Genomic DNA, 23,487 nt, shown 5'->3' on the forward strand with positions numbered 1-23,487 from the left:
GCCCCTGGCATTGCCTCTTCCCCCACACCTTCCCAGAAAAAGCCTTTCCCAAACACTGGGACTCGGGTGTGTGTCACAGCACAGTCCCTGAGCTCTGCTGTGCAGGACAAGCTGAGCATCCTGCCCACACGGAGAGCAGCTCTCAGGGACAGCTCAGGACCCCTTTCCTTCCACAGAAAGCTGGGTCTTACCGTGGCCTCACTAACAAACCTCACCAGGCAGCTGGGGGGGCAGCTGGGAGGGCAGCTGCTCCATTTCCCAGAGCACTCACCTCGTGCCAGCCGGGAATTTTCTCTCTGCAGCCACAGACTTCCAGGTTCTCAGCACCAGAAGGGATGTTTGCTCAGAGGCCCTGTCCTCCCATGCCCTGTGCTCCCACAGGGAGCTCCTGTAACTCCCATTTTAGAGGGAAGGCCAAGCATATTTCCCAGAGGAATTCTCTCCCAAAGCCAGCTCTCACAGAAGGTAGTTTTAATCCAAGACCTGGCTCTTTCCCAGCTAAAAAGCCCTACAAAAAGCCTTCCCACGTGCCCAGAGCCAGCAAGGTACTGCAGTGCCCTGCTCTGCAGCAAAGGGGACCCTCTGTGTGCTGCCCCAGAGCCACAACCAACTCACCTCCCTGCTTCCTACACGGAGCAAAGGTGACCCAGCCTCCATCCGTGGCCAACCTCCAGCCTGGAGCCAGCACATCCCATTCACAGACACCACACTGGGGAAAGGAGCAGCCTGAGCAGTTATTTGCTTTAGAGACAAAGCCGTGTTGTTCTTCTCTCCGTGGGAAGGTGCAGCGTGGCTGCGTGAGCCCCGTGGCACCGGCAGGCCACGTGCTGCGCGTTGCAGCAGGGAATCACGGCTGGATCCTTGGAGTAATCTGCAACCGAGACGTTGTCGGCTGCAATGTCCTCCAGAGCTTGGGTGTAAGCCCTGCTGATCACGGGCAGCACTGCCTGGTACTCCCTGGATGCCACATCCAAAGGCTCCTGCTCCTGGATGTCGCGGTCCAGGTTGAAGATGAGGGGTGGTTGGTGATGCTCAGCTGGCCCAGTGCTCCCATCGCAGGCCATTGCCCCTCCTAGGGAGGAAATGAGGGAAAACCCCTGGAGTTATGGGCTGCCCAGGGATCACCTCTGTGTTCCTCACAGCCCAGGCCCACCCTGTCCCAGCTCTTAGTCCAAGAGTGTTTCTGGGGCCAACACCCCCGGGCTGCAGAGCTGGGTTGGCTCTTGCTTGAATTAACCTGAGTTGGTTTCCACCTGTATCTGTAGGGATCCAAGAATTCCAGAAGTTTTTTTCCCAGACTTTAGGATCTCTGGAAGGGACACGGTACCTGTGGTGTAAAAGGCCTTGTACTGAGCCAGCCTCAGCGCCTCGATCTCGCCGACCTTCCCAGCTGCCCCACTGTTGGGGTGGAGCAGAACCTGAAGGAAGGACAAAAAAGTGCCTGTCAGAACATGGCAGGGAAAACCTGCTCCACCTGTGCACCCATTTACAGCCACCATTCAGCCCCTGGACTGAGCAACCAACAGAGTTTTGATTGCTGAAGGGTGGGATGGTGGCAGAAGAACCCGAGGAAACCCCAACATCTCCCTTTGCCTTCCTGGTTCTGCAGGATCCTCTAAATTTACCTCCCCAGACCAATTCTGCCAAGAAAGTGATCACAAAGGTGCAGAGGCTTTCAGCAGAGCAGGACAGAATATCAGAGGATCATAGTTGGGGTTGGAAGGGACCTTAAAGACCATCTAGTTCCAACCTCCTGCCTTGGGCAGGGACACCTTCCACTAGCCCAGGTTGCTCCAAGCCCCATCCAGCCTGGCCTTGGACATTTCCAGGGATCCAGGGGCAGCCACAGCTTCTCTGGGCAACCTGTGCCAGGGCCTCCCCACCCTCCCAGGGAAGAATTCCTTCCTAACATCTAACCTAAATCTCCCCTCTTTTCACGTAAAACCATTCCCCCTTGTCCTACCACTGTGTAATATTACTGTGTAATATTTGGGAGCCGGGTGCTGTGTGTCACCCACTCCATGGGTGCTCCAAGGGAGCCAAATCCCTGCCTGGAGCCAGGAGCCAGCCCTGAGCTGAGGGTGAGCTCATGCAGAGGCCACACGGGAAGGTGAGGTGCTGGAACATCATCCCGTGTCCGTCTCCGCCGCTGACTCACCCCGCTGTGCGAGGGCTCCCTTCCCTGACAACAGCACAGGGAACGGGCTGAGAAGGAAGGGAAGGAGGGAAGGGTGGGTCGAATCTCTTCCCCCCCCCCAGTATTTAGGACACTTGATCCACACAGGACAGCTGCTCTGGCACACGGGAGCGAGGAGACAAGTGAGCTGGACGGTCCAGCGGCTCCTCTGCTCAGATCAGATCTGCCGCGGAGCCAACGGCTTCACTGAGGGATGAGTCACTTGAGGTTTCCTCCCTGGGATTCGAGTTTAAAAGTGATTCAAGAAATTTCCACTGTGCTAAAAAATTAGAAACATCTGCTGGAGTTGTAGGCAGCTGTGGTGCCAAGTTTAGTAACAGCACTCACAGCTGATGAGCGTGGCAATGCCTTAGCAGGTGCCCGGCACAGAGCACCCAGATGTCCATCCCACAGTGCCCAGCACGGAGCATTCCAGCCCCCCTGGGCACCCAGAGATGTCCATCCTGTGCTGTCCAGTCTGGATGTGGCCACTGTCTTCAGGGCCCAGCTGGTACCTCATCCAAGAAATGCCAGGGTTCAGGGTAGGGGGTGATTTCCAAATGCTCTCAGTTTCCTTTATTGCCCTCCATTGCAAGGGAAATTTAAAAAAAAAAAATCGTATTTTGGAATTTGGTTCAATGTTTTAGGGGAAAAAATAGAAGGGTGTAAAGTGGAAGAGGTGGTGCAGTGTGAGCTGCTGCAAGAAGGAACCTCTGCAGCAGAGTCCCCTTCTGCTGACACTCCCTGGTCAGGATAAAACAGCTCCAAAGCAGGAATCAGCAAATATTCAAGGCCCTGTGAAGCCAAAAATGGGAACTGAACCAATTAATCTGCCTCCAGCTTTAAAGCTTTGCCTACACCTTTAGCAGCACAGCTGGGATACTGCCAGCCCTGTGTCGGGGCACTCAAACTTCCCTTCCTACCAACAACCACATTCCTAAACCTCTTAAAACCCCTCACTAAGGAAATCTGTTATAATTTGCTGCATAATTAAGGAGCTTGTTTCGATTGAGCCCTTTCAAGAAACATTCCCAGGTCTGGAACTCTTCCATTAAGCTGTGACTTTGTTATTATAATAAATAAAAAACTAGAAAAGGGGGGTTGGGAAGCCTTTTCTCCCTAGAAAACCCATTGCCTGAACCTGGTGCAGTTGTGCATCCCTCTCCCATTCAGCCCTGACACCCAGCAAACCACTGCTCCCAGGAAACCATTGCTTCCAGCAAACCATCATTCCCAACAAATCATCACTCCCAGCAAACCACTGCTCCCAGCAAACCATCATTCCCAGTAAACCATCACTCTCAGCATGCCGTCGCTCCCAGCAAACTATTGCTCCCAGTAAACCATCACTTCCAGCAAACCATTGCTGCCAGCAAACCATCATTCCCAGTAAACCCACCACTCCCAGCAAACCATCATTCCCAGTAAACCCACCACTCCCAGCAAACCACTGGTCCCCCCCTCCCAGCACTGCATGTGCAGAGGAGGGTTAATCCCAAGGAACACAGCAGTTGGCCACATCCCATCCGCTTCCCTGCTTCATCTCCCAGTTCAGCAGAGGGTTCCATAAATACAAAGCAAATACCAAACCCCTGATGGACACAGAAAGCAAATCCAAGATCCCGCTGGGAGCTGGCTCACGGTGCTCGCAGGAGGGTGGACTTTAAAAGCAAAATCAGGATTTATCCATGGGACTGCTATTAAAGCCGCATTTTTTTCCTTTCCTTATCTTTTGGTTCTGCAAAAATCTCATGGAACTCTGAGACAAACGTGTGGCCATCCTGCTTGCCCTGCAAACTGTGGTTTTTGGGCTTAGAGGAGCTGGCAGCAGCTGGTTGTATGGACAGAGCTGTGGGATACAGGGTAGGCTGCCCCGATGGAACACGGTAACAACGGGCACCTTCCCCAGCCATGGAGCTGGGAGAAGGAGGGCTTCCTTACATCTTCACCTGGCATGATAAATAAAGGGATACAACTAGGTTTGAGCCCCCAGGATCTTCTCTTCCCCACACTGATGCACCTTTTGTGATTGGGAAGCAGACACACCACGCAGAGCACCACGGGCTGCCACAGGCCTGAGCGTCCCCAGGATGGTGTCCCTGGGATGGGGGCACAGCCCCGTGGCACACAGGAAGGTGCCACACTGCAGGCACAGGCATTTCTATCCATAATCCCAGATTTGTGAGTGAGACACAAAACAGTCTTCATTAACCCAAAGCCCTTTTACCCTGATATCCCAAGCCCAGCCTGGTGCAGCACCCAGTCAACTCCAGCTGCCCTCCTCCTCCTCCTCCAGGTCAGGGGGTGACACTCCTGTGAGTCCACACATCACCAGCTCTGAGCCTTTTTCCACTCCCCACTTACCTGGTTTAGCTCAGGGATCTGCTGAGAGGGGTGGGGTGTCACTGGGGGGGTGGCTCTGCCTTACCTTGTGCCCCTCATCCGACCACCCGAAGAGAACTGGGGACACATCCAAGCCATCAAAGCGCCTGTTCGGGGGCAGCGCTGCCCCAGCCAGGGCCACCAGCGTGGGGAAGATGTCCAGGGTGCTGGGGAAAGAGGTGGCTGCCATCAGTGGAAAGAACAAGAACCTTGCAGGGTCCCTCCCAGCCCAACCTGTGCCCCTCGAAAATGCCTTGCAGGGGGGAAGCTGCTTCCCAGCACCCACCCCAACTGAAAAGGTTAAACCCGGCTTCCAGGGGCGGCTCAGGCCCTGGCAAGCCCCAGCTTCACGTGTCTCCCACCCCCAGCCGGCTGCTCGCCAGGCGCTGCGGGTTCAGCCAGGATGTGCCTCCCCCCGCGCCCGCGGGGCAGGGACAGGGGCACGGCGGGGCAGCCCCTCCTGAGCCCCCCGGGCACGGGGCAAGGCAGCGGGTCACCCTGCGGAGAAACTGCAAGCACAGGGAGTTTTCACGCCAGTGACAGCACATCCCGTCGCCCCAGGAAAACGCGGTCTTGGCTTTTGCGCGGAGCAGCGCGAGCGGGAGCGCCAGGATGGAACAGGAGCGCGGGGCTGCTCCGCAAATCCCACCCGACCCCGACGGCGCTCCCACCGACAGCCCCCCGCGCCTGCAGGGCCTCAAACACAACGGACCACTCGGGGCTCCCCCGGTGTGGGGGGACACGGGGAAGGTGACCCACGGTCCCCCTGGCTCCGTGGGGATGCACAGAGGGACAGTCGCTGCCTTCCCCCCTGCTGCCTGTGGCTCAAAGCAGAGCCTGGCTGGGGCAATTCCCCACCTTCCAGCACATCCCTGCCGTGTGGAGGTCGAGCACCATCGTTGCTGGAGTGGGAAGGGATCACCTGGCCCTGCTGCCAGCCCTTCACAGCCTGGGCACAGACTCCCCCTCCTCCCAGTGGGGACCGGACTCGACTCCAGTGGGATGGGGACATCCTGCTCGCAGCTCCCACGTCCAACCCTCATCTCCCTCATCCTACAGGACACAAGTGTCCGTCCCCCCCCATCACCAGGAGCACACCCCTTCCTTTCACAGACAGTCACGGGGTGATCCCACACCTCTAAAGGGAACCAGCCGAAGCAGGGTGTCCCATGGCCCCAGGGGACAGCAGGACATCAGAGTGGCCAAGTGACACATCTCAGCCCTGCCCTTCCTGGGGACAGGGCTGTGACACAGGAGCTGAGGAGCTGGCAGTGCTGAGTGGCGATGGGGACTCAACTCACACCCTCTGGCTACAAAACCCCTGTGCTGGCAGCTCCAGGGGGGTCAGTTTGGGCAAGGAAATTCCTGGAGGAGGAGAAAGCACCAGGTCCCCAACCTGGGGGCACCAGGAGAGCAACATGGTCCTGCCATGGCAGTCCTGCCCCCACTACGATCCTGTCACCGTGTGTCTCCTGCCCAGAGCTGATGGCAGCCAAGTGGAGAGAAAAGAGCCCTGGGCTTAACAGCCCCCGGTTCTCCCATTCAACAAGTTTTAATTTAGCTGCTAAGAGACGGAGAGAACAAATAAGAACAAACACTGCTGCGAGGCAGCCCCGGCCGGCGCGCTCACGGAGCCGGGAGGCGCCCAAAGAAATCCTGGCTCCCCTCCTCATCCCTGCAGCACCTCACCGGGGTCACACCAGGTCCCCCCAGAATGGCAGCTCACCTGGGCAGCGTGCCCCGGGTCCCGTGGGTGCTCAGCACCCTCAGGATCTGGCCCCCAGCATGGTGCATGTGGATGCTTCCAGGGCTGGACCAAGCAGCCCCAACACAGCAGATGGGACCTCTGGAAATCGTCACCTCATGAGGTGGAAGGACAATGTGACTGAGGACAGAAGCAGCTGAAGATCCCTCCAGTCATAGGTAAATGTAACCCAAAGAAAAAGGCACAAAAAAGTAGGATTTTGGTCAAACTTGGCATCAAAGCAAAGGCCCCACTAGCAGGCACATCCCAGAAGCCAAGCTGGGGAAGCCGTGCTTAAGGGAAAGTGAAAGCCACACTGCCAACCCCTGTCCTGGCCAAGAGAGGTTTAACAAATAAAGTCACCCCAGCACCCTGCTGCTGCCTGAACACCAGGGAAAAGGGCCCAGGCATCAGCAGCTCCCTGCCTGTGCCCCACAGGGCAGAGCTGTGTGGGGTGATGGACATCCCAGCATCCCGGGCAGGATGTGCTGGAAGCACTGCCCTGACACGGTGATGAGCATCCCGGCATCCTGGGCACAATGTGGCAGGGAAGGCTGCCCTGCCCAGAGATGAGGGGGTGCAGGCAGCTGCAGGCAGCTGAACCAGCTCTCCTTGCACTCTGCCAGCTCGCCCAGCCCCACGCCGCTGGCACAGCCAGGATGGTGCAATCTGCTTCTTCACCACCCTCCTGACCTACTTCTTCCATGCCCTACTTTGGGCTGGGGCAGGGAAGGGCAGAGGCACAGCGGGTGGCTCTGACAATTAAACGTAATTAAGAAAAGCCGACAAAGCAGTTTTTCTGCAGAAACCAGCGTGCAGGTGCAGGTCTGTGGCGGTGCATCAGCACTGCCCTGCTGGCTCCAGCTTCCCCAGCCCCTGGGCACACTCACCTCGCTCACCTCCCTGCTCCCTGCTCTGGGGAGGACGTGGAGCCAAGAGGTCCTGCCCAGTCCTGGCAGGCTCTCTGCCCAGGTGGCAAAGGCTGTCAGTGTTTCCATAACCCCAGGGGCAGAGGAGGCTCATGTGGATGGATAACGCCTGCCCCTGCCCAGCCCCGGCTCTTCCTGGGGATCCCACCAGGCAGAGGTCCCTCTGGGTGTGCAGAGGGCTTCCAGCCACGCCTGCACACAGGTTTCATCCCCTCCCCAGCTTTTTGGTCTTCCCCATCAATGGGGGGAATTTCAGCTTCCCTATTGCACATGCTGATCTTTGGGGGATGTTCCCAAGGGTGACTCAGTGCAGAGAAAAGCCACCTGTCCTGACACACTGTGAGCACCAAGAAACTCCTGCCCTCCACATCCCTCCACGTCCCTCCACCTTCCCTGTCCATGAGCTCAGGCCATGGCTGGGACCAGTGGTGAAACCTTCCTGAGCTTGACCCATTGCTCGTGTCCCCCATGCTGGCTCTGTGCTGCCTCCTGAAGAGGGAGTGCCTCATCCCACACAGCTGGGCACGGCCCCTTGGCAATGCCAGGCTGTGCTGGGGGGATCCTGAGTGTGCTCTGACTCCTGGGGAGCTGCAGAGTCACTTTCCAAGCAGTGCAGCACAGCCCCTGCCTCTGCTGGATTTCCAGCTGTCCCAGCTGCCAGACCAGAGCTGGGAAATGCAGGAGATAAGGTCTATGAGGAGATAACCTGGGCTTGAGAATTCCAGGGCTTGGAGGCAGGGCTGGAAGGGAGGATGGTGGGACAGGGGGATGGGGACAGGCACTGACCCTGCAGGTGCTGCCCTGGCTGCCTGAGCAGGCAGGAGTTGGCAGCTCTGCCCCATGTTCTGTGGAGGGGAAGGGTTTGGAGGTGAATCCATGGGGTGCTACGTGCACCCCATCCCCTCTGCCAGACACCCATGACTCAGCTTATGGCTCAAGCCTTCCCGTGCCTGCAAAAATCCAGCTCCCAGAGCTGCCCTCAGGTCATGTAAGGACTGAGTGGCTCCAGCTTATCTCAAGGACCTTAGAAACACCCAACACCTCCCCAGGGCCCACCAGCCAGGACCTGCTTCCAGCAGCTGGGGTGTTCTTTCCCAATGCCCAGCCACGCCCTGGCCCCACCGCCCCGACCTCCACCATCCTGTGCTCCGGGGACGAAAGGAGATGGGGCATCCCACCACAACTACTGGAAAAGGAGGGATGCAAGGAGAGGCGCAAGTCCCACATGGAGGGGTGCAGTTGCTGCCTGCAGAGGTGCAGTATTGCTGCAATAAGGACCCCCCCATGCCACCCTCCCCGGGGAGCTGAGGCCTGGGGGCAGCATCCCTTCCCCTCTGCTCCCGCCGGATCCCGGCCCGGCCGCATCCTGCAGGGATTGCCAGCACCATCTCCCCGGCCAGCCTTTCCCACAACCGCACCCTCCTCCACATAAAGCCATTCACAAACCACAAAGCCTGAGCCTTCTCCTTGGTGGGGAGAGAGAACATCGTCATCTTTTAATTATCGGGAGGCCCTCGGCCACCGCGGCCAGGAGGCACACGGAGCCCGGTGGCTGCTCACGCCAACCCACCAGCCTCACAAAAAGCCCTTTCAAACTCCTCTTTGCTGAAGCATTAAGTCTTGGGAGAGGACAAAAGTACAGTCTGGCACAAGGCACGGAATAACTAGTGCAGGCAGCTGCTGCTGCCAAAACCCAGGTGGTGACCTGGGGATGGTGGATCCTCCCAGAGGAGGTGGAGGGGCTGCCCCGCTCCCCGACGGGCTCTTACCTGAGCAGAGCACGGCTCGTGCGCTTGGCAGGGACGTGGCCAGGCCAGTACACCACTGCTGGCACACGGTGCCCTCCTTCCCAGGTCGTTTGCTTTGCTGAGCTCCCGCCTGCAAGAGAACAGGGCAGCGCTCAGCACCCTGCTGAGATGGGAAACCTCCTGACCCCGGAGTTTCCCTGGCAAAGGAACCGTTCAGGGGTGTAAATCGCCCCAAAAGGAGGGTGATTTTGCTGGAGAGAATCTGGGTCAGGGGAGGGAGAAGAGTTACAGGAGTTTTTCAAAGAAATAGGGAAAGGGGGGGGGAAAGGGGCTCAGTTTGGCACTGCTTTGTGTTTCTCCAGCAAGTGATGAGAAATGCAGCTGCTGCCGGAGCCGTCGTGTTTCCATCCACTTTTGATGTCAGGTGAGAAAATGGAGCAGGCAGGAAATGTAGGAATTTGTTCCAGGGACTGCTGCCCTCAGCGAGGTACAGCACTGACAGCCCTCCCTCCCCCCCCGCCTGCTGGAAACCTGCCTCATTAAAAATACCATCCTGCTAATAACCCTCCTGTCAGCTAATGAACCTGATCCATCGTTTCCCTGACAGCACCCAAAGCACCCTTGCTCTGCCCTTGGGTTTGAGATGCTCTGCATGGCACGGGGAAGCTGCCCAGTCTCTTCCTCCACCTGGAGTGCTGCACACAGGGATGGGGGTGCTGAGCACCAAAACGCAAGGACTGAGCATCTAAACGGGTGGAAGTGTGTTGGAGAGCCTCTCTCTGCCTTGGCTGCAGCCCAAAGTGCCCCAGGCAGCTGAGGCGGGGGAAGGGGCTGGGAATGGGGCAAACAGAAAATCACCGAGCAAACTTCCCAGGAGCAGCCTTTGTCCTGCGCCTTTCAGCGTGCACATGGCAACGGCGCTCGCCCAAAGCCATTTCCTCCGGGCACAGCCAAGAGAGGCACGGCCACCCCGCACTCCTCTGAGTCCCTGTGCCGGTCCCCAGCCCAGCCCAGCCTCTCCAGGAGTCACTCCCTGATCCCACAGGCTGATCCACGCTCCCAAGCAATGCTGATGCACCCACAGGGACACACAGGGCATGGATGCTGCGGTGCTGGTGCCACAAGGGCTAGTCCTAGTTTCTGACCCTGCTGCCCGTTCTGCTGGTACATCCTCAATCTCTCCCATTCCCCACCTAAACTTTTGGTGTTTCCCCCCAGAGGACATCTCCTTGGGGCCTCCACAGTGGGACACAGCCAGCACTGGGATCTCTTGTGGCTACTGGAAACATAACAGTGCTTCTAACACACATCATGTATGGCTAAAGTGAGGTGCCTCCCCTGCCCTCAGACACCCCAGGAAACCACAGCAATTACAGCAATTAATATCAATCACCATCTCTGCACACATATTAAATAACTCGTCCTCCTGGATGCATTTCCACAGCTTTTCCATGCATGGTCAGGGGTCTCTGGCAGGACAGCAGAGTGAGAGAACCCCCTCCAGCCACCCCAGTGCCTCTGGCTGGTCAGGACATTGGAGCAGCCCACGAATGAGCTCACGTTAACACTTCTGGGCAGTAAATGGGGCTGAAACACCCAAACCCAACCAGGGAATTTTCTCCAGGGTGGGGATGATGCAGCCCTGTTGCTGTGGGGACTTTCCAGGCTTTCCAGGAAAGCTGAACTGTGCATTCCCGTGGCGGGATGAAAACCTTGGTCCCACCACACACAGCAGGTCCTCAGCACAGGGACACCAGGTCTGGAGGCTCCCAAACCTGTCTCAAAACATGTCCAGCATCAGGTCCTCAAAATGTGTATCTCTATCCCAGTATCCCCCCTCGCTGGGCTCTTGGCCACAAGGTGGGAAACAAGTTTTTGGGGTGGGCTGAGGGCTGTGGGAAGCTCCCCAGCCAGAGAAAGGGGCAGCACATATGGATATGCTGCTTTCTCTCAGTGAGGACCAACTCCAGTTACCACCTGAAATCAATGGAAAACACCCCTGGAATTTGGGTTGGAGTCTAAAAGGAAACACCAAGCTACGTGAAACACGGAAAGCTCGGAGTAGCCTGTCCTCCCTTGCCCTCCCCACTCCTCAGGGGCTTTTCTGTGCTGGGGGATGATTCCCTTGGGATGGCCGAGCATCCCACCCCAGCAGCACCCAGGGGCGGGTGTTTGTGGTGCCAGCCCTGCCAGCAGCAGCCCCGTAACGCCGGGCTGGCTTTCCAAACATCCGTGCAACAGCCAGCCCAGGGATTTCCGAAGTCATCCTTCCAGCCGGTGTTTACAGCCAGCTCGGAGTGCCCTGCCAGCCCGACCTCCTCCCCAGCCTCGGCCACAGCCAGGATCCGGGTGTTTTCCCAGGGCGGCGAGGGGCTGGAAAAGGGGCCGTGTTTTCCTCGCCCTGTTCCCGAACGCCCGCACTGCCTGTACCATCTGCTCCGGCTTGTGACCGGCGGTTGCTCAAGAGCAACCCGGGTTTGTTTACTAGAAAATTAAGGTTACGGATTTCATTCCCGGGGCCAGCCCGGCCAGCCAGCCGGAGGAGGAAGGGCTCTGGGAATGGGAATGGGAATGGGAACAGGCGAGCCAGCCCGCCGACAGCACTTGCCCAGGGAAGTGGCCACGGTTGCATGGCCTGGGTGTCAGGAAGCGAGGAGGGATGAGGCGCTCCCGCCCCGCTGACCCCGGGGCATGGGGGGAACTGAGCCTGGCACATTACGCTGCGTAACACAAGCAGAAGTGGGAAACGCCTGACTCATGAATGTTTTCTGGCCGAAATAAACCCACCAAGCAGATGGCTTGGCCGGAAAAGGAGGAAAGATGGAAAAAAAAAAAAAATTGAAAACACACACCCCAAGAAAACGGCGGAGAGAAAGAAAAGCAAAGTCCCTGGGGCGTGGGGAGGGTGCTGGCCAGGATGGGGCTTGGGGCTACAAGACCCTGCTGGAGCTGATGGTAACATCCAGTCCCCGAACCAGCACCAGTCACCTCAAGTTCTGGGGTAACAGGGACCCCAGCCCCCCACCCTGCCAGCAGCGGTTTTAGGGGAAAACTTGACTGTTCTGGGGTGTGTTCAAGCCCAGGGCAGCAGCCAGGGACAGGCTGGGGGTGGAATGCTCCCCACATCCCCCTCGATGGGCAATGAAGGGATTTGTGGAGCACCCCCCTGCACCCCTGGGGACTGGCAGATCTCCCCCTCCCAACTCTGCCAGGTTACCTCTCTGCCTCTGCCAGGCCCCCACGAACGGCCCCAGGCGTCCTGCCAGCTCACACTTCTGTGCCCAGGGGCCATTGTCACCTGCAAGAGAAGGAAATGTCTCCATGAGTGACACCAGGACCCAGAAGGTGGGAGGGGACACCTCCACAGTGGGGCGGTGGGCAAGGACAAGTCACCCTTCCATCCCTCCTTCCCATCCCTGTGATGCCTCCCCACACGGGCAAGAGCAGCAGGATGATTGATTTTGATTTCTAACAGTTTGTTTCCAAGGGATGAGTCCTGGGGGGGGGGGGAAAGGGGAGCGGCTGCCACCAGCTTTGGGCGCTAATGAGCGGCGGAGCGGTTCCTGTCGTCAGGAGCAAGACATCCTCATTAGGGAGGCTGCTCAGAGAGAGCAGATTTGGGCTTCTTAATGAGCGAGGATTTATGGCTTAATTAGGCACGGCTCCGCTGGTTCAGCCCCGCGGCCGAAGGGGGGTGGCAGGGCGGGCACCCCGCGGAGTGGCCGGGGCACCCTGGGACCCCCATCCCTGCGAGGGGACCGCTCCCCATCCCTGCGAGGGGATTGCTCCCCGTCCGCGGAGCAGCGGGAGCATCGAGGGCAGGGCACGAACACAGGTCCTGCCCCCCGACCCACCTCCACTCCGGGGCTGGTGCGGGGCAGTCACCAGTGTCACCCCCAGCCCCGCAGCCGCTTTTCCTGCCGTACCTGTGAACCACAGCAGCGTGTTGCCCGTGTTGCCCTTCCCGTGGCTGTCGGCCACCTCCTTTATCCGTCCCACCAGGGCATCCATCTCGCTCAGGGAGGCTCCATAGATGCCCCTGCCCAAGGGGGGGCCTGGCTGGGGGTCCCACAGCGGGACGTGCATGTGGGCCAGAGCCAGGTAGAGGAAGAAGGGGCGTCCACTCTCGCTGCACAGGAGAGAGAGGGAGAGTGTTCAGCCTTCAGGGCAAGGCAGTGGCAGGAGGTCATTGGGGTGGTGGCACTGCCAAGCCTGGGGACACAGACCGGTGGCCCTTCCACAGCTCCTGGGAGAAAAACACTCTATGTGCATTCAGCTGGCTGCAAACCCTTGTGGGGGGGATGCTTGGCCTCTGCTCCTGCTTAAACCTCTCCCCGTGGCCCCCCTCATTGTCAACTGTCCTCCTGTTTGGGACAGACTCGCCCCTTCCTCCATCTCCAGGGGCCAAACACCCTGCGCTGGTGCATCCCAGGCACCCACCCACTCCCCTCCCCTCCTTCAGGGGCCCATTTTGGCCCTTTGTTCCCCTCTCCAGCAAGTGCCTGGAGATCTGACAGTGATGGGCAGAGGATGAGCCACAGCAGGACACCCACACCAACCCCAGGCACGGCCTTGGCACTGCCGAGCAGCCCCGGACAGGGAGCGCGGCACGTTCGCCCGCCGTGCACTGCCCCACTGCCTGCTCACTCCTAAATCATCAGAGGACATGTCCTGTTTGCTTGTTTACAGCTATATTTATCTCCTCCAACGAGTCCTGCTCTTCCTCAGGGACCTCCGAGGGGAAGGGTGGGATGGCCAGCGGCGGGGAGGGGCCGGATCCCGGGGACGTGTCCCAGCCCGCGCACGCGCCCGGCTCCGGCCGCCCCATCGCTGCCTCCAGAAAGCTTTCGGGGCCCCTCTGACGTGTGTTTCGGCATTTCCTTCCTTTACCCGTCACCTGGGATGGAAAATGAGTAAAACCCATCCCACCTGGAGCTGCCTCGTCCTCCCCCATGGCACTGGAGCCCTGCAAAGGGCTGTGCCCAGCCCCTTGCAAACGCTGTGAGAGACCTTTTCCCATGGGATGCCAGAGACTCTGGAGCAGGGAAAGCCACTTTCCCCAGCTTGCATCCCACCACTCCGCATCCAGATGAACTCATGGCTGCGGTGTTCAGCTGAACATCCCACTTGCTTATCACAAGGACACCTCAGAATTGTCACAGATGGAGATAGCCGAGGACAGGAGTCCCTGACTTTTGCTCCCACGCTCGCTGTGCTCGAGCAGTGCCACTTCTCACCGTCACAAATTGCTCAACCTTGACACGACTGGTTAAAAAAACACCGAGATGGCAAATCCGGTGTTCTTTTGTTGCCCTGTAATGAATGAGTCAGGCAGGGGAAAACTGGAATAAGCCATCAAAGGGAAGGAGAGAAAAGGCAGGCACCTGCTTAATCCTGTTCTCCGTGAACGCAGATAACCCCAGAACACTTCTGGGAGTTTAAAGGTTTTTCCTATTAAACTGGAGCTCACACACTTGGTTTCACAGCCAAACAGCATCCTGGAAGCCCAGAGGGCTTGGACAGGAGGGGGGATTGCTGCTGTCCCACAGCCCACAGCCTGAGTACCCTCAGCATCCTGACCACTATAGACATTGTGCAACAAAACCACACCCAGATTTATAAGGAGCCATTTCCCACAGGCTGCTCCCTGCCCAGCCTTTTGTTCATCCCCATCACACAAACCTAACCCCCAGGACCCCACTACTGTGACCCTTCTGTGGGTCTGTGCTATCCCTGGATGCAGACATGGGATGGGCTGGGTCTCGGCTGCCCTGCAGCGCTTCCTCTCCTCGCACTGCAGGGAGGCATTTTGCAAAGTCACAGCTCGTAATCCGCCAATAATGGGGATTAAAGTTACACAACCCATCCCCAGGGCTCAGGCCGTCATTTGGAGGAGCCACTTTGCTCCTGAGGGACGAGCACACCCGGGCACCTCATGTCCTGTGAGCCCGGGGGAGGCAGAGCTTGAAGCCCAGGGATCTTGGAGTGCTTTATCCTCAAAATAGATTGAACTCCTCACACAGGGCAGGTTCAAACCCCTCTGGGTGCTGTTCTGGTCCCACTGCCAGAGCTGCCATGGGCACCCATTTCAGCACCTCTCCCACACCCCTGCCAGCACTTCATACCCAGGGAGGCACCTCCACTGCCCTGCTGCCACTGCAGAGAAGGAGGGATGGAGGACGGATGGAAGGAGGACAGACAGATGGAGGAGAGAGGGATGACAACATTTCCCTCCCTCCGATACCCGCTAGCCAGGACCCTGCTGTACATTCCCCCCAGGAAGGAGGCACAGCCCAGCTCAAATGCTCTGACCTTCCTCATAAATGGTGGTTTTAAAAACACCGTGTCCCCTCACCTCGCCCGCCGGATGAACCGCACCGCCTCCTCCGCGTAGCGCGTGGCCAGGCTGCCGAGGGCCACGGGCTGCTGGACGATGGTGACGTTCTCAAAGAGAGGAAGAGCGACCTCAGTGTAACAGTCCTTCCTCGCCACCCTGCTGGGAAGAGTCACCAAACACTTGTAAACGGAGCGGGGACCGGTGTGGGAGCAGGCACGGAGCCTGGAGGTTTTCCCAACCTGCACCCTGCTGTGGGGTGCACAGGGGTCAAACTGGGTACATGGAGTATGAGGGGAGCAAAGGGCAGTTCTCGGGGTTGGGGACACTGATGCAAATCCGCACCTCCCTGTGCCAGCACCCGAATCCCTCACGGCCCCGTACCTGGCAGGCGCGCCGTGCCGCGGGCAGGGCGGGCAGGGCGGCAGGTTGTACCCAGGGGTGTCCGTGCAGCCCATGTCGTGGCTGTAGGGGATCCCAAAGTAGTAGTCGAAGCCTGAGAGGCAAGCGAGGGTGTCAGCGGGGTCAAGGTGACCGCAGGGCCCTCGGCTCGCCCCTGCTGGCACAGCTCTTACCGCGGGAGTTGGGGTGATGGCGGCCGTGGTGTCCCAGGTGCCACTTGCCTGCGTGGAAGCCACAGAACATCATTTCAGAGGTTACACAGCCACAGCCACCACCAGCCATCACCCACGAGGTGCCCACAGAGCTGGGGGCTTTAATCTTGCTACAAGAAAGGCTCCTTGTTTGTGCTGGCTGCGTTTCCAGAATGCCGTCTATTTTTGCAGAAACCCAGAAAAAATGCATAAGGTATCCCATGCCTGTGCAAAGCGAGTGTTTCCAGCCTTAAAAGGCTCTTTCATGTGTTTGTGTTCTGAGCAGACGGCTCTCTAACCCCCCCTAAACAGCCAGCTTCACCCTCTGACCTCCGGCACGCGCTTGCTCCCACCGAATGCACCGATCCAAGAGGGAGAACTCCAAAAACTGTGGGGCAATGGTGAAACCAAGGGATTTTCTGCCAGCACGATGTGTGCACCAGCAGGAGCTGCAGGTGCGAAGGGCTTGTGCTGGCTGGGGGGACCCACGGTGACAGAAAGGTGCCCAAACTCACAGGGCCAGCGGCACCGACCGAGGCGTGGGATACAGGATGGCAGAGCTGCCGAGTACAGTCGTGTTTGCTCAGGAAAACCCAGCACATTCCTTGTGAGGTGAAGCAATTAGAGCTTAAATGGAGAAGTCTGGATTTTCAGGCAGCATCATGTGTTTGAAAAGGAAGATTTTAATCTTGGGATTGCGTAATCCAAGGGAGATGTGTGAAATCCCTCTCATGTGATCCTTTAGACTCTCCTTTCACTGCCAGCGCTCCACTTAAGTACCTGCAGCCACCCCCCTGCAAGGGATGGACATGGGTGTCTTTGCCACCCCTTGTCACCCCCCCCAGCCCCGGCTGCCCCCTTGGCATTTTGGGCATTACCTATAGCTCCTGTGCTGTACCCAGCCTCCCGCAGGACCTCAGCCAGGGTGGTCTCGTTCAGGGGGAGGCCGCCGACCGATGTGATGGCGAAGTTGTGGGTGACCCCGTTGCGCACCCCGAGGCGCCCCGTGAGCAGCGAGGCACGGGACGGGGAGCAAGTGGATGCGGCTGAGTGGAAATCCACGAACCTGGAAGGTTAAAGGACCCTTTGCTCACAAGGCCCTGCGTGCTCTAACACTGCCCCATCACTCCCTGCTCCCCTGCATGCATCCCCTTCTGCCCCAGGGATGAGGGTTGGGAGTGGGGGATGAAGCTCGCAGGTCTCACAGGGATGGATGGACCTGCACTGGTCTCTGGCAGCCCTCTCTGCACACCCAAACCCACATCCATTAAATCCCTGCCAGTCCCATGGGAGTGAATTCCCCTTTGTTGCAGGACAGAGTAACCAGGGATGCTAGGAGAGGGCAGGGAAGGGGGACAGACATTACCTTGTCCCTTCGGCAGCCAATTGATCCAAGTGCGGGGTCTCCTTGGTCTCTGCCCAGTTGGCCCCGAGGTCCCCCCAGCCCACATCATCTGCCAGAATGACGATGAAGTTGGGCTGCCCATACACCCCACAGGGAGCCCAGAGTCCCACCAGCACCACGGCGAGCACCAGCACTGCCCGTGGGGACGGGGTCCCCATGGTGCCACACGTCCCCTCCCACCCACACTGCGGCACTGGCAGCTTCCTCTTCCCCAAACTCCCTCCCCTGAGTCCCTGTGGATCCAGCTGAGCTCTCCACAGGCCCTTGCAGCGATGCCAATGTCCCCTCCTCAGCTGGTCCCGTAGGGCCGGGGGTCTGGGTTTGCTCCCTTGGCTGCCAACCGAGCTGCGACACCTCCTCCGTCTTTCACACCCAAGCACAGCTGATTTTCCCGAAATCGGCGCCAGCAAAGGTGTTATTCTTAGAAGTCAAAAACACCCTTTGAAGTCACTGTCACCCTATTTATATCTTTCCTTCCTTCCTGGTAAATATCTAATTAGACACCAAACCAAAGCGGTATTTTCCCCTCCAGGAGCGGCTTGATCTGCGGCGGCGGCTCCTCTCCCCTCACCACAGCCCAGGGGGGTGTTTGTGTCCAACAAATGGCTCCTTCCCTGAAGACTGAGCCCCTCAGCCTGGCCTTCAGGTGGAGAAACAACTGCTGGGGCTGTGTCAATCCATCCTTCTCCTCGCACGGCTACAGCATCCCCTGTGCAAGAGAAACCAGCCGCAGTCAGGACGTGCCCAGTGCTCCTGCACCCCGGCCCGGGGCAGGACGCCTTCTCCACACGCCGAGGCTTTGCCTTTGAAGTCGTATTTTTTGCTGCCTGGCTCATGATGGCTCAGCTGGAAAGGGCTGGGAATAACGAGGGCCCCTTTCCCACATCCATGGCTGGGGCTGGGATGGTTTCCCGTGTGCCTGCCGTCCCCGGGAGCAGCGCTGCTCCCTCCCGCCCTGCCAAGGGCTGTCTCCTGAGCACTGCAGGGTGCACAGCACTACAGTGGGGGACATGCAGGGCACTGCCTTCATTTGTGACAACTGACAAGAGTCTGAAGCTCATTTTCCAAATTTAGTTCTGCTCCTGCTGCCCCACTGCTGCCAGTGCACCGGAATAGGCAGTGCAGCCCAGCTGCCAGAGGGAGCTGCTCCTGGAGGCAGGGATGCAGGAATCCAGACAAACCCAGAGGCAACAAACCCCAGGAATACCCAGGCTTACAGGATTAAGCACATCTGGCTGCTTAGGGCAGGATTTGGCCTCCAGTGGTGGAGAGGCTCAAGGAAAAACCCCCTAAAGACCGATGGCAGAGCTGGAGCTGTGCAACACGACCCCTTGAGCACAAAGTTATGGCCAAAGGGAGATGAAGTGGCAGAGATCTGCCAAAACCCCATTGAGTCCTGTGCCAGGAGCTCTGCATCAGCCCATGGGGATGGTGTGAGGACCTGTGCCTGGGTTGGGGACAACCAGGACTCAGCTGAGGTCAGCACTGCAGCAGCTGTCCCCAGTTGGTACCAACAAGCTTGGGAAAGGAACACGCCATGAAGGATGCAGCTCCCATGGGATGGTCAACACAGCCAAGCAGGACAACATCCATTAAGACAAACCATGAGGGTGAGTAGAGAAACAAAAGAGAGTGGGAAACAAAGAGAAGGCGACAAGAGGAGGCAGGAGAGGGAATAGGATGAGCCCCATCTGTAGGCCGAGAGGTTTGTGGCTTGCAAAGCAAATCATTCCCAGGTTTTGCTGTTCACATCTTTAAAAGCTTTGGGCTGTTTCTCGGATCAGCAGCTCCAGGGCTGTCAGTGTAGCACTGAAGTGATCAGGGATGTGACTCCATTCATAATTCATAGCTCACAGTGTTAATTTATGAAGCCTGGAGGCTCTTGGTACATCAGCTAATGGAGGTGGGATGTGGTGGGTTATGGGGCTGAGCCATGGGAGAGGCTGCCCAGCCCTGCTCCAACAAAGCCCATGAGCCCAGCTCCTGTTCTGCACCCTCCTGCAACCCCACAGCTTGTCCCTCCTGCTCCAAGAATCAAGATTAGGTATCTGGACATGTTTGATGGTACTAAATCACTTTTGTTTTCCAAAAAAAATTCCCTTTACAATTTCTGTGGAAAGTCACTGGGATTTCTTCATAGATGGGCACCTGAAGGGAGCAGCCCTGCTTTGGTCCAACACCCCCTGTCCAGGGCTTGAGACCAGCTGGGCCAAGGACAGCACAGAATTGAACCATCAACTTTACAGGAACATCATGGACTAACCTGGGCATGGCCAGGGTGAGCCCAACCCCATCTCTGCACCAAACCCCTCAAAGCATCCTCCATGCAGCACCATCCTGAACCCCATCCCATTCATGAGGGGTGGCCCTGCATCCCACAATGTGCACCTGTAGCCACTGGAAAAGCTGAGCAAACCCCAAGGGAGCCAAACCCATGTCCACCCACAAACCTCCGTCCCTTCCCTTTACTTTGGGAAGGGATGCCAGGGCTAACAATTTTCAAAGGATAGTCTCTTCTCCCTAAATTACAGGGAAAGTCATCCAGGGCTGAAATTTATGCATTAGCATCAGACAAAACATCTTGATCCCTGACGCTCAGAGGCCGTTTGAAGGAGAGGTGGAACCGTCCACGTCCAGACCACATCCCAACCCTGGCAGGGCAGGAGGCCACCCCTTTGATGCAGGAGGCATCAAATCCATTGCCCTCTCCTCCAAGCCCTTTGGCAGGGTCTCCTCTCTGACCCTTTTTGGTTGGAATTCCCAGCTGAGCCCGGGCTGTGCCAGCTCTGCCCCCGTGCTGTGCAGTCCCCTGGCAGTGCCCAGGTGGATGTGGGATCTTCCCTGGGACAAGCTCTGGTACCTGTTCACTGCCACACCAGGACCTGCAGCATCTCTGTCCCCCTCCAGCTTTGCTACAGCCAGACCCACCCAGAGCTGAAGGACGAATTTTTAGCTATTTCTGCAAAAAAACCAATGACTCAGAAGAGATTCCCCCGGGCTGACTATGGCGTGAACGCGGCTGTGGAGGCACCTCACCTCATGCCAAGCAGGAAATACTGCACAGGTGGTTACAGCTGGATGAGCCACCTGGGAGGAATCACTCCAAGGATCCAAGGCCTCAGGATAAATGGCATAAGCACCGTGCTGGGCATCGCTCTGAGTGCACAGGGCACACCTGGGCGTCACAGCACGCACCTTGTCCCAGGGCAGGATTAAACAAATAAGTAAAGAGCATTTTGCAAGCCAGACAAGGCGGTTCACAGAAACTCGGGATAAGTCCAAACCAGACAAACCAGTTTAGAAAAGCCCCAAACCCTCTCCAATCAGGACACCCTGGGGTTGGCCCCGGGGGCAGAGGAGGGGAGATGCCTCTCCGGGATGTCACCGCTGGTGGTGCCACCGCGGTCACCCACTCGGCACTGGCAGTATCTGTCATGTATTTATTACACATTAACCAGAAAGTTTACAAATCTTGGGGCCAGCAAGATCATTTTCACATTTTTCACATTCTTTCACATTTTCACGCCTGCCTGGAGAGCAAAGCAGTGGCCGGAGCCCAGAAAAACCTGACGCCCTTTGAAGCACGTCCAGCTGTGCCGTCCCCCGCTGGCACCCGGGGCTCGCACCCCACCCGGGGTGTCACAGCTCTGATCTCCTGCCCAAACCCACACTGATGGCCCTGTTCTCCTGCTGGAAGTCCCAGCAGGCATCCCCATCCTGGCTGCAAGGAGCAGGGAGATAAGGACACATCAGGGGATGAGAAATTCAAACCAGAGCGGGCACCCGCTGTTATCCAGGACCACTCCAGGGGCTCCCAGCATCACCCCTTGTGCCAGCCAGGGTCAGGGAAACTGAGGCAGGAGAGCAGAAGTGATGGCTTAGGTTGTGCACTGACCCCATGGCTGCAAAGTGATGCAGGATGGGGACACATCCCCATGGTGTGGCTCCTGACACTGACTCTGACCCCGCTGACAATGCCCAACCACAGCCTGGAGGGGATGGATATTGAGACAGACGGGCTTTCAAAGGGGAGAAAATAAACAAACAAAAAAAAAATCCATGTTTTCTTTGCAAATTAAACTTGCACAGATTTTATGCTTGATTCAAGCACAGAGAAGGGCAGCAGGTGCCTCGTGAGGGGTTTATCCATGGGGCAGAGGGTACAGGAGCTCTGTGCCTGCCCCATTGGGCCTCCTCAGTTCTAACATGTTTACCAGCTAAGCTTCATTCCTGGTACAACTGTCCTGACAATGCTCTGAACAGAGTCAGGACTTTATTCCAGGAAGAGGTTTTCTGCTGGAATAGTTTATACTAGTTCCCCTAACAGAATAAAGCAGCACCGACAAAAACATACTTCTGCAGATTTACCAGGATTTCTGCCAGCTCCTGGGACAGGAGAATGTTTTTCACCCATCTCGCTGCTGGGTCTTTCAGAGAAAACATTTCACATGCCGAGCAGGGCCGGGCAAACCCCGGCAGAATAAATGAACTGGAAGTCCCGGAGCCATCCGGCGGCGCAGCCCAGGGGCCCGCGCTCCCCTTCCCTCCGCAGCCCGCCCTGCTTTCCAGCTCCCGCCTGATTTATGCCCACCGACAGGAGGCTCGCTCTGCTTCCCTGGGGATCACAGAGCTCTCCAACACCAGCCACGCACCCGGGCTGCAAAATTCCCCGGGATGATGGAGAAGCACGTCCCGGTGCCAGCGCTGCCAGGGATGGGACGGACCCACAAGGGATGTGCCGGGGCAAAGAACCCTGGCAAGACACAGCCAAGCCAAGCAGCAGGGAAATCCCTCCAAAGTGGGCTAGCAACTCAGGGGGAAAAGGATTTTACAGCAGGGCTGGGAAGCCCTGAGCTGGAGAGTCTGCAGCCACCATCCCCCTTCCCCCCACAGGGCCCCTCCAGTCCCCATCGCTCCCCGAAGCCTTGTTGCTCTTGGAAGGGCAAGAGGAAAGGAATGAGAAGGTGAGGCAGAGACAGATGCAAAGGACTGACAAGAAATACCAAGGAGTAAATCGCTTTGGGTTTTTCATGCCAAAGATATTTGCATTCTTATTTCTCCCCTGGAGGCACAAACCTCTTTTGTTGTCCCATAACCACTTGCACTGTCGATGCCAGGAAGAATTTCAGCATGGGGAGGGTGACCCATTTCCAAGGAAAAGCCTGTATAACGGGGAAAGCAGCTCTTTGAGGCCAGAGGGGTGGTCACCCTTTATCTGTGCCCCTGAAAGGCAAGATATGGATAAAGGGCAACCACCTCAGAGGAACCTTGGGTTTCCTTGGAAGAAGGGGTCTTCCTGTGGGACAGGGTGATACGAGGTTCCCAAGGACACACAGGACACAGTCTCATGGCTGAGTATTTGGATTTCAGATGGATTTCAGCCTGTTTAGGGACTGTGAGGAGTGAAGCTGCTGGAACATCCCTCCAGCACTTGCTGGAGGCAGTGGCTCTTGAACCAGCATTGCTGTGAGAAACCAGCAGCAGCTTTCCCAAAGTTCCCAAACGAAAGCAGTAGCTAGTTTGCCTCATTTTGGGAGATTTGCAGAATTTTGCCCCCCCTGCCCTTCGCTCTGCCACCCCACTAGCCATCCCATTGTGACAAAAGAAGGGAAAAGCAGGAGAAGGGACTCCAGCCAAACCAAACACAGCAGCCCTTGCACTGAAGGAACATTTTAACCTGGATACTGTTTCCAGGGGTGTGAACCAGGATCCCCGGGTTCCACATTAACCCACAGCAATTTGTGGTGGGGTCCCGGGCCAGCACAGTGGGCAGACCCCAGGAGGGCAGGTGAGGAGGGGTCTGCTCACTGTCCCAATCTGAGCCCTCTGCTATTCCCTGCAGGTAAAAGTCACTGGCCCACAAGCCACAAGGAATGGTGCAAGGCTCCAAAACCCCTTGGCAGCATCCATCTGCTGCACTGGGATGCAGCAGCAGCAGTGGCTGTGGCACAGCGAGCCCCAGTGCTGTCAGGTTTTTTCCTCCTTTTTACCGATTTCAAGGAAATTTAGAGGACTTAAGTTAGTTGCTTTAGTTCCATCCCTCTTTGCCAAGCACTGCTGGGCACGGGAAGAAACCCTGCCCTGTGCTCTCCGTGCCAGATGTTAGGCTGGATGTCAGGGAAAGGTTCTTCCCCCAGAGGGTGGTTGGCACTGACCAGGCTCCCCAGGGCAGTGGG

General features: G+C 57.6%; 1 protein-coding gene across 2 annotated transcripts; it reads right to left on the reverse strand.

Moving 5' to 3' along the window:
* Positions 1–151: 151 nt before the first annotated feature.
* On the reverse strand, positions 152–22,473 carry ARSG (arylsulfatase G). Of its 2 annotated transcripts, none has more exons than XM_017812105.1 (12): positions 22,388–22,473; positions 17,273–18,020; positions 16,785–16,972; positions 15,889–15,936; positions 15,698–15,809; positions 15,335–15,472; positions 12,906–13,108; positions 12,197–12,277; positions 9,001–9,109; positions 4,605–4,725; positions 1,328–1,418; positions 152–1,072 (listed from the first exon to the last, which is right to left on the reverse strand). In XM_017812105.1, the coding sequence occupies exons 2-12, from the start codon at positions 17,467–17,469 to the stop codon at positions 744–746; spliced, it is 1,617 nt and encodes a 538-aa protein (XP_017667594.1). In that variant the 5' UTR covers positions 17,470–18,020; positions 22,388–22,473; the 3' UTR covers positions 152–743. The 2 variants fall into 2 exon arrangements, with proteins under 2 accessions (XP_017667594.1, XP_017667593.1); XM_017812104.1 differs by lacking the exon at positions 22,388–22,473 and adding an exon at positions 20,348–20,567.
* Positions 22,474–23,487: the final 1,014 nt, after the last annotated feature.

The sequence above is a fragment of the Lepidothrix coronata genome, unplaced genomic scaffold (assembly GCF_001604755.1).
Source record: "Lepidothrix coronata isolate B3197 unplaced genomic scaffold, Lepidothrix_coronata-1.0 Scaffold34, whole genome shotgun sequence".
Classification (NCBI taxonomy): domain Eukaryota; kingdom Metazoa; phylum Chordata; class Aves; order Passeriformes; family Pipridae; genus Lepidothrix; species Lepidothrix coronata.